Here is a 13355-nt window from a genome sequence, read left to right on the forward strand (position 1 = left end):
ACATAGAGATGCACTCAACTTTATCTCAGGTTTGCCATAAAAGTGGTGATATCCAACTTCAGCAACTTTTTGTCCCCCATCAGGGACAAACAGGTGTGACCATTCCAAGGGGCAGGGGCAAGACAGAGACAGGAGAGCACAAACACACAATATGTGCAAAATCCTCATCGGCTGAAGACGATTCCCCTAGTCAAGAAACTGAGACCATCCGCAGTGGTCACCAGTTGATCTCAGGGCCACACACAGAGTCACTCTCATTCACATGTCTGGGAGTTTTATAGTCTATTATCCTACTGCAAGGTTTCGGACAGTTGGGAGGAGAACAAAGGAAAATACACTTAGAACATACAAACTCCACACAGACAGAGCCCAGTTACAACCAGAGTATCTGGAAGTGTGTGGTGGCAGCGCTAACCATTTCACCACATATTACGCCTTTTTATGCTTTGTCAACAAGTTTTGTCATTGTGACAGCAAAATAATTTTGTGTCAATACACATTAACATGTTAGAGAAGGCAGTATATTGATTGAGGGAAAAGGAACATCTTTATTCGATGTGTTATGTTGTTTGTCAAAAATGTGTTCAACTAGGGCCACTCTACAATAGGGAGATGGTTCGCATTAGCCTGGTAGCAACCATTTCTCTCTCTGAGTCAAATCGAGAAATGCAGCCCTCTTGAAATCAATTCGTGGTTGTTCACACTAGCTCTTCTCACAGCTCGCCTCCGTCTGATTCAGTGTGTTCCATGCCATCATTGTCTCAAAGGTATTAGTGTTACTTAAAATGACACTTAAAAATAGCAAAATCGTATTACATTCACTGTCATAAGATACATGGCATCAAAATAATAAATAAATAAACAAAAAAATAAATACATTTTGAATTGGATTCCATTGGGAGTCCAGTGTGGTGATGGTAAAATCAGTTGCTATTTGTAAACGCGATTCAGGAAGAAGGGACTAAACTCACAGTCATTCTTTTCTGTTTATTTGTCAAATGTTTTTTCCAAAATGCCAACAGCCAGTAAGTAGTGAGGGTGACAGACAGACGCAGGGCAGACTGATTGTATTGATTCCTCAGCCTCTTTTATCTAATCACATCCAGAACAGTGTGGGGGATGGTCTGCCCTTGACCCAACCAACTGTCCCTGAGGGCGAACAGAGGGATTGTAACACAGATAGAGTTTATTAATTGGATTATTTAATTAACAGATTTTACATGCTGTAGCATTTTTGCCTTTGTGGTACCCACCCCCCGAAGCAGTGTATCAAATGCAAGGTTGCATTTAATCTGTGATCTGACGGTACACATGTCAAGCACTGCCACTCTGCCAAGGCTCTGGAAAAAGATGTCAGTCTTATGTTTTTATAAACCCCGTCCCCCACAAAAAGGTTTTTAAAATAATCTCTCAAGGTTGAAAACAGCACAGCGCTTCTCACTGTTAATAGATATTTCCCCTGTTCCTTTATTTTATTGACAAATTCTTTTTTTTTTTTACAGTGTTTTCTATGTGTTCACATTAAACAATATAAAGTCACTGGTTTATTTGTTGGTTGATTAAAACAGAAATTAAAAAAGAGGACCTTGGACTCTTCTTTTTGAAGATGCTTTTTCTTCTCTTATCAGTGCCGCTGTTCTTTGCAATGTGCTTAACGCAGCACAATGCTTTTACCTTTACCACTTTTAGAAAACCTCACTCAGTCCATATTTAACCCCCCAAATTTGAAGGTTGAGTACAAAGTTGGGATGTCCACTCATTTTCAGAGAAATGAAGACATGCCAACAGCTTTAGTGTGTAGAGCGTGAAGCCCTGTTTCACTTTCACTTTGAAAAGTAAGGTACAAACCTGTTCAGACTGAACTGTAATGTGTGATAAGTAACTATTTGTGAGAAACCTAAATTGGCAAACTATTCTTTTAAATGAATACAGATTATAGTTTTATTATGTATTATATTATATAACATAGGATCACAATTTACATTTTCAATTTCTTTGGATCTCAAGAAGAAAATGGTAAATGAAGAATCATACATAACATGAATTACTTAAATGTGGTCAAAAAAAGCAGGGATACGTTTCTCATAATGAGGTGTATAGTCAGTAGAACAGACAATGACTCATTTGGTGAGGTTGGATGTATATATTTCCTAAGCCCAGCCTGTGTTTTTTGTTGCCATGTTTCTTTTCTAATAACTTATAATTCTTATCTTACATTTCTTCCTATAAGGTGCTGTCACACCATGCGCCAGTCCTGTGTACATTGTACATTTGGTGATTAACGAGATTCTGCTTCTGTCTCTGCTTCTCATTCTAGACTCTCCCTTTCACTCTTCTGCAGTAGTGAGAGACACAACAGTTGCCACTTTTGTGTTAAATGAATCGAATGTAGTTAAATGTGAGGATCAGTACAATAATGGAACCCCGAACTGAACTTAACTAGGCAAGTGAAACTATATTATGGCTGGGCAACACGCTAGTGGTCCTCCACGGCATTTACTATGAATGTACCATTAAGAGTTAGTGGAAGAACAAAATAGAAAATACATTCTGCATATTATAACAGTTCACAGTTGTAAATCACAAGAATAGACCCTCTCAGAAGCTATCCTGTTCAAATATAGCAAGTGTACCTAGGGTCTTTTGTTTCAATAAATGTGGGCACTGAACTTGCTATTTTGGGTAAATCCCATTTCTGCCAGAAATACCAGATGTGTTTTTATCCATATCTGAAAATGCACTTCAAAATACTACTTCTGTTTGTGTCATGTTTTCTTTAACTACAGTTGCAACTCTTATGGACCCTTCATTTGCTTTAACAGCAAAATAATAAAGAAAAAGGCCAGTTACTCTCATTCATGGTAAGAGTAGCATTACTTATAGCCTTGACTTTGACACTTTATAGTTTTATTTGTATTTCTTACTCTCCCCCCTTTTTTTTACTGTTGATACAATTTCCTACTATCATCTATTATTGTTATGTTTTACTTGAAACTCTGGCACAACAATGTCCTTCGGGATAAATAAAGTTGCTCTTATTCTTATTCTTATTCTTATTATAGTCCTGCACTATATTTGTAAGTTGTTGTGATCCTGTTCTGCTGAATTTTCAGCAACCCAGAGGGCAGTAGGTAATTCTAGACAGGGTCTCCATCTGCCTTACACATGTTGATACTACTTGTTGAGTGTTTTTCCTAACACTCTCCTAGTTAGACCGAACAAGCTGTGTGTGTGTGTGTGTGTGTGTGTGTGTGTGTGTGTGTGTGTGTGTGTGTGTGTGTGTGTGTGTGTGTGTGTGTGTGTGTGTGTGTGTGTTTGTGTGGCTGAGGTGGTATGGTGGTGGTGGTGGGAGCAATCAAAGACCACCAAAACACTGTTTTTGCAGTACTTGTCACTATATCTTTCAGCCAAACTAAGGCACAAATAAAGATGACCAAAATGCCTCCACATTTTGCTACTAAACGTTACCTCTGCGATGGCCAATGAACTGCTAACTCCTCAAAGGTGGGATCAGATAGACAGCCCCTGACCCCCCAGGTCACAACATATTGATGAAATTATCATACTTCAACCAGGTCATACAGTCTTCATGATGCCAGTGGGCCCTTTTCAAAGCAAAATCTTGTATTACAAATATTCAATTTCCCTTTTGGACATCTGTTATCCAGTTTTTTGGGGGGGATGTAAATTATGGTCCATCAATGTGTTTAATGTACTTTTAATAAAATAGAATCACTTGACAGGGCCAGTCATTGCCGGGAAATGGGCTTCTTTTTCCCTTTTCTTTTTTCACTCTTTTATGTTTGTTTTTTTCTTGAACATGATTTTATATGAATCAGTCTCACCCATTTTATTAACTGCTTATGTTATTTTGCTAGAAATCTCAGCAGCATGGTTGTCACTTGTTGACTATAATTGAACTATGATTGACTATGATTTTTTAAATATAATGTTGATTTTTATGTGTTTTTTTTTTCCTTTAGGTAATTATCAAATTCTTATAATAGCGCAATTTCCTCTGCACCAATAAGTATTATCTTATTTTATCATCAAAATGCTGCTTATTTTTCTGATTTGAGAACAAATCTATGTGACAGGTCTTTGTTTTTGCAGTGAAATTTGACTTCTGATTCAAACTTTCCTGTTTGTTCACTATTTTTTTAGAAGGCGGGGGTTCATGTGTGCTGATTTAGAATAACATTTTCAAACAAATATATACATTTGCTAATACAGGTCTCGAAAAGTGTTATTTAATCATATGTAATGTTATTGTAAACATGCACACTGTTCACATTGAGTTCACTTGGCAACTGGGCTCCAATGGAGAAACAGTGATACAGGGGGGGAATGTGTCGTAAAAATACAGTTTAGCATGATGTATTTACATGACTTTGATTTGGAGCATTTTTTTGTTTTCATAACATGAACGAATGAAACTGACAAACCAAGCCTCCTAGATTGATGCCTATAGAGAATTTTCTCCAAAGGTGGGATAAATATAAAATAAATTATGACAGTAGACATTGTTCTCATGGGGCCTGGGTGCAAGAGCCATGACTCATTGTGTTTTAAAGGGAACTGGGGTACAAAAGCATCAAAGCTTTCCCCGTATAATGGAGCTCAGTTAGTAATAACAGGGCACTGCACCAGCCGCTCAACTGACTTGTCATAGTGTTTAAGTTAGTTTTCCCCATACGTCTAACTGACATTTTGTTCAGATCCAATGTGTTTTGTCTCTTCAATTTTACCTATTCAGTTTTCTGTCAGTGTTATATTGGTAGACGGATGCTGGAATTGGAGCTGCCAGGCAAGAGGTCTTGAGGAAGACCAAAGAGAAGATTTATGGACATAGTGAGAGATGATATGAACGTAGTTGGTGTGAGAGAGGAGGATACAGAGAATAGGGTTAGATGGAGAAAGTTGATTCGCTATGGCGACCCCTGAAGGGAAAAGCCAAAAGAAGAAGAAGAAGAAATTTTCTGCCAGTGTGCCAATAACCTTTGCCTCACTGCTCTCCCTTTGAGATATGGTTGTGGAAAATATCTTCACACACTTCACTTTAGCGAGATATGTCCAAAGTTTAGTCTTAACCATACTACAGAAACACAGCAAATGGAAATACGTTTGCAACATAGACTTTAATTTTATATTTATTCTTGGCTAGTGTATCATTTTCACAAATGATATTCCCCTTTGCACTACACATTACTGCAGCAACTAAAACCCATCTTGTGTTGATGTGACTAAATCAATTTTGGATGAAAGCTGAGTAATTTTAGTGCACCAACGAGCCTCGTGAGAAACCATAACATCTGATTCTGATTATCTGTTGTATTTGCCACTTTCTGATTACTGTCAACTGTACTTTGCATTTGGTGCTAATTAGGAACAGTTGGAATCTAAAACAAATTGCAAGTCAGTATTATAACTCAGAATTTAAACACGGCTGATTCTGGCCAAATTCTATCCTTTTCATTTTTTATATCGTCCACCATTTTTTTGCCATTTTTTTTTATTTAGAAAAGAGATTAAAAAACAATGACTCAGCACTTTTGTCTGTACTTAAAGACAATAAAGAAATTAAAAAAAACCCGAACTGACATCCTGTTTCATTTGCTTGGGAGCAATATATATGCCGTAGGACTACTTTCCACAGTGATAATCCCCTTGCCGTTGTCACATGACACCACCCACTGTCAAAGACCATGTATTGCTGACCTTGACTTAAGATCATTTGATGATATTCCGTCATTTTTGATACAGTTTCTCCTGTTTCCCAAGATTCCTGTTTCCTCCAATGAGTCAAAATGAGGCCCAGCAGAGGAGAGAATATATGTGAATCTCAAATCATCTGAATTGGACTGAAGTGGAAAACTGCCCCTTCACAGATACTGGAGGAGTCCTGCTAGGTGAAGAATACAAGAATACTGATCTGAGCCCCTCCATTTAAGAATCCAATATCGACGATTGTAACATACAGTATTAAACACATTTTTATGTACAGTTGATATGAGCAATGACTACTTCAAACATATACACTTATGTCTGCACATATAGAATACAATAATTTGCTGTATTTGGTGGATGTTATTACAAATACATTCTTCAAACAAGAAGCTCACTCAAAGTGTCTGAGCAATTTTGTTTCACCCTATTTTGCACCTCATCATCTTTTGTTAAAAGAAATAGATCCTTATGTCATCTTTTCTTAACACTTCGGCTGTAGATTGAAGTAATTGTGACTGCAGTGAACTCATCAGGTATCTCGCAGCAGCTTCAAAATTTGCACTCCTACAGGACATTAGACATTGTGAGTTGATGTTTGACACATGCAATAGGCGTAGGGTTTCACAGGATGAGAAATAGACCTTCCCTGAAATAGATGGATAAATTTAGTACCCCTGCCAATTCTTTGGTAAATCAAAACCCAAGAGGCCCTACTGTTATTCCCTGGGGGGGAATGTATCATCATTGACCTGTGAGAAGTGTCCTTTGGCATATGCACAGGAGCTGAATCTGATTTGATTTGTGTGGTATGTGCATAATCGTAAACCATTGGGATAAAGTACGTTACTTTACAGTCTTTACCACTTCTACTTTCAGACAAGTCTCTGCCCCGGTGATATTGTGATAACTGGCAACACTTCCACTACCTGAACTCTATGGCTGTATCAGGCTTCAGATATTGTTTTGAAGGGTTTGTTTGTGGGCCGGTTATGCTAAGAGGCTAAGATCCCTGCATGTTTGCCCCCATTCCGATCCACTGTTCTGCCTCACTGCTACCCTCAAACAAAATTATTCAATAATGGATTAACCTTTTCCACTCTTCTCCTCAGCTCTACTGTGTTGTTGTCTGTATGGATGCCCTGGAGCAATTGGTCCTACAAGCAATCACTGTTACATTATTCATATACATGTGTTTCATCCATGAGGTGAATCCTACCATTCTTTCTCACCTGCTTTGTGAGCAATGTTCCAGCTATTTCAAGTTAACTTTCTTAATCTTTCTTGCTGCTTCTCAAAAATGTATCTTTTTCTTGTGTCATGGTATAATCATAAACAAGTTTTGGTCCTCCCTACCACTCGCTTTCATTCCCGGGCTGTACATGTATTTCAGTGACCCAAGATGTGTTTGGCAGGCAGTGCATCACAAATGGCTGAGTATTTTGGGCTGAAGTGATTCGAATGTTGTGAAGTGAAACCATGGCTGCAGACATGATTGTTGCACAGGACAAGGTAGGTACTTTTTACTGAGAATTACTTTTTGGTGCCATCCCTGCAGATTCCCAAGGAAATGAATTGTCTTCAGGCATCCAAACACTGGGAATATTCCACGCCATGTTTTTTACGCATTCTGTGATGTGATCTTTGAAATGAACACTTACTCTCAAAGCCCGATCTGGGAACAGTGTACCGGTGGACAGTTTTGCCCATTTAGTGTTTGTGTGTGTGTGTGTGTGTGTGTGTGTGTGTGTGAGTGTGTGTGTGCACATGTTGTGCAACTTATTAAACTTTTTGCTGCGTGCATTCACATGTCCTAGTCCCGGCTCCTGTTGTATTTCTTTAAAAAAAAGAATGGGGTCTTCTGAGGGGGACCCAGTAACATAGGGACCTGGTTCTTGTGTGTGATCCGGATCTGTAAGAATCAGGGAGTAAATGTCAGGATATTTGTTTTGAAATGCATCATATTTCTCTTTATGTCTCTCTTTTTTTTAATTTTCTATTTTGACACATTTAGCTGGTGACAATCATGACACTTGGTGTTTCATAATTCATTGCTACTGAATTGCAAATAATTCATATAATTGAGTAACCAGTTCCGATTTTTCTTCTCCCCAAGGGGGTCAACTATCACAATGTGAAAATGACCAAAATTCTGTAAAAACAGCAGTAAAAACAAAACAATAGCAAAGAATTGCATTGTATCAGTGTAGATCCAGTTCTATATATTGATCCAGTGACCTGAATAAGGAAACCCTTTTCCAGTTCTTGTCTGTTTTCTTTGATCAACCATATTTACAGGAAATTAATTCATCTTCCCCATTCCAGAAGAGTAGTCCTGGCCTACACAGGAACTCATTGCAAGTAGCCAAGTCCTAAGGCATCTATTCACATTTCGAAGGGAGCAACCTTAATTAACATGTAGTTACACTGCATGTATGCTGATGCTACTGCAATTTGTTTGACAATGAGTATTGAACGCTATGATATTTATACTTATTCATTTTTAGGCTAAACCTGAAAAATAGACTCCTCTTTTTACATTGATTTCATTATTTTCAGTTGGGCACCTCTTAATGATGCTATTGATCCAGTCACCAGCCAATTTCCCTTTAATTGGTTTACATACTTCAACAGATCCTTTGCAAAGTTGTACTGAAATACCCAAACTGAATAAAAACTAGGAAGCACTGATCCCATATCAACCTAAAATTAGTATCATAGCAAAGTGGCTATTTTGCTAAGTGTATTCCTGCATGTGAATTCTCAAATTTCACTTTACAGTTGTAAAATTCAAGTTACTTTCTGCTTGTTTTCACATGTTTTCATGTGTTTTCACATTAATTATCAGAAATACTGGAGAGGCATGAGCTGCCCAGTGTACCATCATCCAATGTCACGCACTGCACAATGCTGCAGCCTGGGGTACAACCATAAAAGGCCAAATTGATAATCACTGTCTTTATCATTCAATGGTCAGTGGGTCTGCCTTGCAGAGTGGTGTATTGCAGTTCAGGGCCAAAACAATTTAGTTAAAAACAAGATTTGCCAGACAACGACAGATGATATAGGCCAACTTCTCAAGCTTCGAGCAGAGAGCCTGCAGAGAGCAAATGGTATAGTTAAACCTTTTGTACGTACAAGGTTAAGAGACTAATTCTGAAATTGGGCTGGATTATAGCACATTTTAAGAAATGATCCCAGTATTGGCCAATAATTGGATTGGTACTCATTTTGATTTACAGTGCTATGATAATTCTCATGGATGGCCACTGGTGAGAAGCATCTTCTGTGTCCTGATCAATAACCACAGCCCTGGTATAATCATTATCATATGAAAAAATGTAGGTTAGCCCTTGCATTTAACTACTAATGTGGACACAAGTGCAATGAGATGGTCCCTCAGGTAGACTTTTACCTTTTGTTTCTGTGTGATTCCCTCATTCTTGAGGACACAATCCAAGTTGTGGGGGAAAATTAGTTCAAAGTCTTTTAAAGCCAATCATCATTTTGGGTGGCATGCTCACAGTTAAACCTCCCTGTGCTGGGAATTTTTTTTTTCCAAAATTCCACCATTTCCATAAGTTGTAATGATATACTTTAACAAGCACATCAGAGTAAGGTACTGGGACCATGACAATTGAATCTATAAGTCAGACTAAAACATTGACCTCTTTCCCCCAGAGCATTAGCAATAACAGAGACAGAGATCAGTTTGATTCTCCTACTTCTTAAGTGCAGCATGGAGTGTTTCTCCGATTAGCATCAGTCCTGACGAAAGGGTAGAATTATGGCTCATGTAAATTCTTGCAATGATGCAAGCTATTTGCGTTGTTTGAAGCTCAGTGATAGAGTGCATGCTTCACATGTATAAGGTCCTGGGTTCAATCCCTGGCATCTCTACTGTCAGTCGCTTTGGTTAAAACCGTCAGCCAAATGACTGACTGACTAATGTTTAATGAGCCTTTATTTTGAGATAGATTACCTTTCTGGATGTTATCTGATTATCAGGCCTGCATTTCAGCTGCACTAGTGAAATCCTTAAACAATGTCTACTTGGTGGAGAATGTATATTTACTTAAAAGCAGCTGATCTTTTGTTATTAGTGATATTTTCTGTCTGAATGCCTATTGAAATGGTACTTCTCCAAGATAATTAGCAAACCAACAAATCAACTGACAAAAATTGTTCAACAAACACTTAAAATCTCCCGACACCTAGTTCAACCTAATTTTCTCCAGGTCTCACAGCTAGCCAGTTCACAGTGCAGCTTCTTTTCATTGTTACACCTTCATGAAGACATTGTGTTATGGCTGCACTTTAACAAAGTATCTCATGGCCAACCAGTGAGTGCAGGTTTTCCTCTATCTTTTCTAGATGTTTCTTAACTGGATATTACATAAAATAATATAGAATGTATTCTGTAGATGTACACTACATGGTATAAATTGTATTTGGTAATTTTTTTTTTTAAACTGTTACTCTCACCATGCAGGGGGGCTGCATCCAGGGCTCGCCATCAATCTGCATGGGCAGCCGTCGTGATGTCCTGCGAAAATGGGGCACGGGGATGGACAAGTTGTAAGGGTGGGGCGGAAAGAGAGAAAATTGATTGGGGTGGTAAAGCTCAGATCACACACACCTCTGAGGCACGAGAGGCCTGTTGACACTATTCCTGCACAAACAGTGCACCCTTTGTTCCCATGAGAGCCAGACAGGCCCTGACTCTTTAAACTCACAGACCCGCTGTACAGACACACACACTCCCCACACACTCAAAGTTGGCTTTAGACTTTCATGCATACCTCCCTTGTCAAGAATCACAGTATGGGAGAATGGCTGCAATGAATGCTCTTTTAATTCTAGCCTAGGAAAATATTACAGGCTGGAGAAATGTCACGTCTTTGGTACAGTAACTGGCAAGCTCTGATAAATATGCAGAGCCTTGTAAGAGTCAAAAAAATCACCTTTCATAGCGGTGTCAGCAAAGCAGTTGGCAACGTGCTTGGAAACGCAAGATAGACTGCAGTTCAAATTTGTTTAAGTTCTGGGTAAATCCTCTTGTCTTTACACTCAAGCTCCAAATCAAACTCAAGTCAACAGAGTTGTGACTCTTAAAATAATCCTATCACTTTCTTTATAAATGTAACAGTTTCAATATTGGAATGTCAACAGAGTTACACAGTGTTTCAAATTGTCAAAAAAAACATCATGCCGACTTTTTTGAAGAGTTTTTATTTAGCATTCATTGCCACGTCATACCAACCCAATTTCTTAGGTATGAGCTTTATGTAACACATACATGCAAAAAAAACGCCATGCCACGAAAGTGGTTAGGGAATGATGGAAAAAGTTGTTCTCCATCTGTGATTTTCTAACTGTGTTTTTCATATCTTGCAGTTCTGTTTTGTCAATCACAGTGTCCATGTTGTGTTGTAAGTGTTGATTCTAATTTTATGGAAGCATGTTCTCGTTTATTTTCCGGGAAGCTGCTGAGATGGATCTTTTTCTTTGGTCACTGACTGCACATGTCAAGAAAAGAAGACCCTTAATTTTGAATCTATAAATCTATTTTTGTTAGGTTGATGCTCTTTTTTAAAGGCATCACTCTTCAACAGTTTTCAAGTTATGGGACTCGAAACCAATATGGTCAACAACAGCAGTGACAACCAAAAAGTATACAAGCAAAAATGTCCTAATGAATTTAAGTTGTTGCGTTGATTTTTTTAAATTCTCATTGGGGATGCAGATTTATTATCAAAGCATTGTTTAGTCACTGTGATGCAAGTACAAGGCAAATGCATTTACAATTTAGCAATCTCAGATGTGTCACTGATACTCCTTTATCCAAGATGATACCTGCGACACTTACACAAATTGATTCACTTTTTTGTGCATGTGACAGTTTTAGTCAGGTCAAATTCTTAACAGACACAGCATTAGCATTTTCATTATTTAGGTCATACTGAATTAGCATGCACCCATATACCCACAACTAAAGATAACAATAGTTATAGCTCTGTGCTGCAACTCTTTGCTAAAAAAAGACCAATAATAGGTTTGTTAGCCTCAAGCTGATGGAATTCACATATTTTTGATAAAGCTGAACATAATGGAAAACCATATCAGACCTCTGCTCCACCGCCTGTTCATTTCTCATACAGTGACCGCATCTCCATGTGGAGACCATGTCTCTTGCAGCTCACTTTTTAAAACATTGTAAATCTATAATTCATCATGTGTAGCCATGCTATTGTTTGGCTGCTTCTGGGAATTTAACCTTCAAATATTGCAAAACACTCAAAAGCAACGCATATTTAATAGAGATAGAGATGGATGTGGTCCATGCTACCATTCCAGCTTCCAGTTGGTTGATCAGACAGAGGAGAGACAGAGGGGGGATGGAAGGTCGTCACATGATAATGAAGAATCCCAGCTGGACATCAATTCAGTGCCAGAAAATGTTGGGCTCGATAGCTGACAGAGGCTAACCTGAAGTTGAAAACCAAGATAGAAAGTGTCTGATGTCCTGGAAAACTCACCGACATTAACACTAGAATCTGCTCGGACAATTACTTCGAGTGTCTGATGGAGGTTCTCAGTCATTCGGGTCATGGTGGACTCTTGTTGAAATCTTCTTTTAGTGGTATCTGAACTTGAGTTTCTTCACTTGAAGACATTTCCCTTATCCAAGATGCTTCTTCAGTTCTAATGACCTGTGGGGAGTTTCTGAGTATAATTGCCAGGGTAAGCTATGGTGGCTTGTAATGTAAATGTACTAGTTTAGTAGAAGTTTGGCAGAAACTGAGTCTAAGGGGGATGTTATGGTAATGGGGTGTTGTTCGTTGGAGCAAAACACCAACTTTTATGGGATTGCCTGTATTGGAATGCAAAAAGGTAAAAGTAAACAAAGGAGTGAAACCTGATAGATCACATGAACTGAGACTCATGTGAAAGTTACCGGGAGCTGGTTCTGGTGGTGAATCTCTCCTGGCTGTTTGGAGGGTGCAGATGGACATTGAGGCACAGCAGAGTTGGAAAGCCCTGAGATCCTGTGGCTACCCTAATTGTGACTTTGCCAAATCAGAAACCACCAGATGCAGGAACATAGAACAGGAGGAAGATAACATATGGAAAACCATTATCATACCATATGTTGCTGGTGTTTTGGTGAAATTGCGGAGGGTGTCCAACAAACACGATATACCGGTACATTTCACATCCAACATCACCCTGAGACAAAAGCTGGTGCAACCCAAGGACAAAACAGCCAGGCATAAGATAGAGAATGTGGTGTATGCTGTCACTGGCACTGAGGATTGTGACGATGTCTACATTAGAGGGTCCAAACAACCTCTGCACAAACAGATGGGCCAACACATGAGAGCCACCACTTCAGGACAGGACTCCGTGGTCCACCTACACCTGAAGGACAAGGGTCATTAATTTGAAGATAGAAATGTCCGCATTCTAGCCAGAGAAGACAGATGGTTCGAGAGAGTACTCAATGAAGCCATCTCTGAACATGTGTGTGTGTGTGTGGGGGGGGGGGGGGGGGGCAAACACAACCTTTCACAAATTATAGTCAGATTCAGAGACTCCCCACAAGTCATTAGAAGTGAAGAAGCCTCTTG

General features: G+C 38.9%; 1 protein-coding gene across 7 annotated transcripts in view; it reads right to left on the reverse strand.

Moving 5' to 3' along the window:
• Window positions 1-972: 972 nt before the first annotated feature.
• The window catches only part of dgkg (diacylglycerol kinase, gamma), a 112266-nt gene continuing 99883 nt past the window's right edge, over window positions 973-13355 (reverse strand). For 5 of the 7 annotated variants that reach the window (XM_086144789.1, XM_086144787.1, XM_086144788.1 and 2 more), the window contains 2 exons: window positions 10210-10270; window positions 973-7636 (listed from right to left, as the gene is read on the reverse strand). In XM_086144789.1, coding sequence (XP_086000915.1) covers window positions 7538-7636; window positions 10210-10270 — 160 coding nt within the window. In that variant the 3' untranslated portion in view covers window positions 973-7537. Of the gene's footprint in view, window positions 7637-10209; window positions 10271-10556; window positions 12214-13355 lie in introns of those variants that run through there. The other 2 variants (XR_015106009.1, XM_086144791.1) reach the window with 2 other exon arrangements.

This window comes from Fistularia commersonii, chromosome 4, assembly GCF_037954325.1.
Source record: "Fistularia commersonii isolate RoL2024-O1a breed Wild chromosome 4, RoL_Fcom_v1.0, whole genome shotgun sequence".
Lineage (NCBI taxonomy): Eukaryota > Metazoa > Chordata > Actinopteri > Syngnathiformes > Fistulariidae > Fistularia > Fistularia commersonii.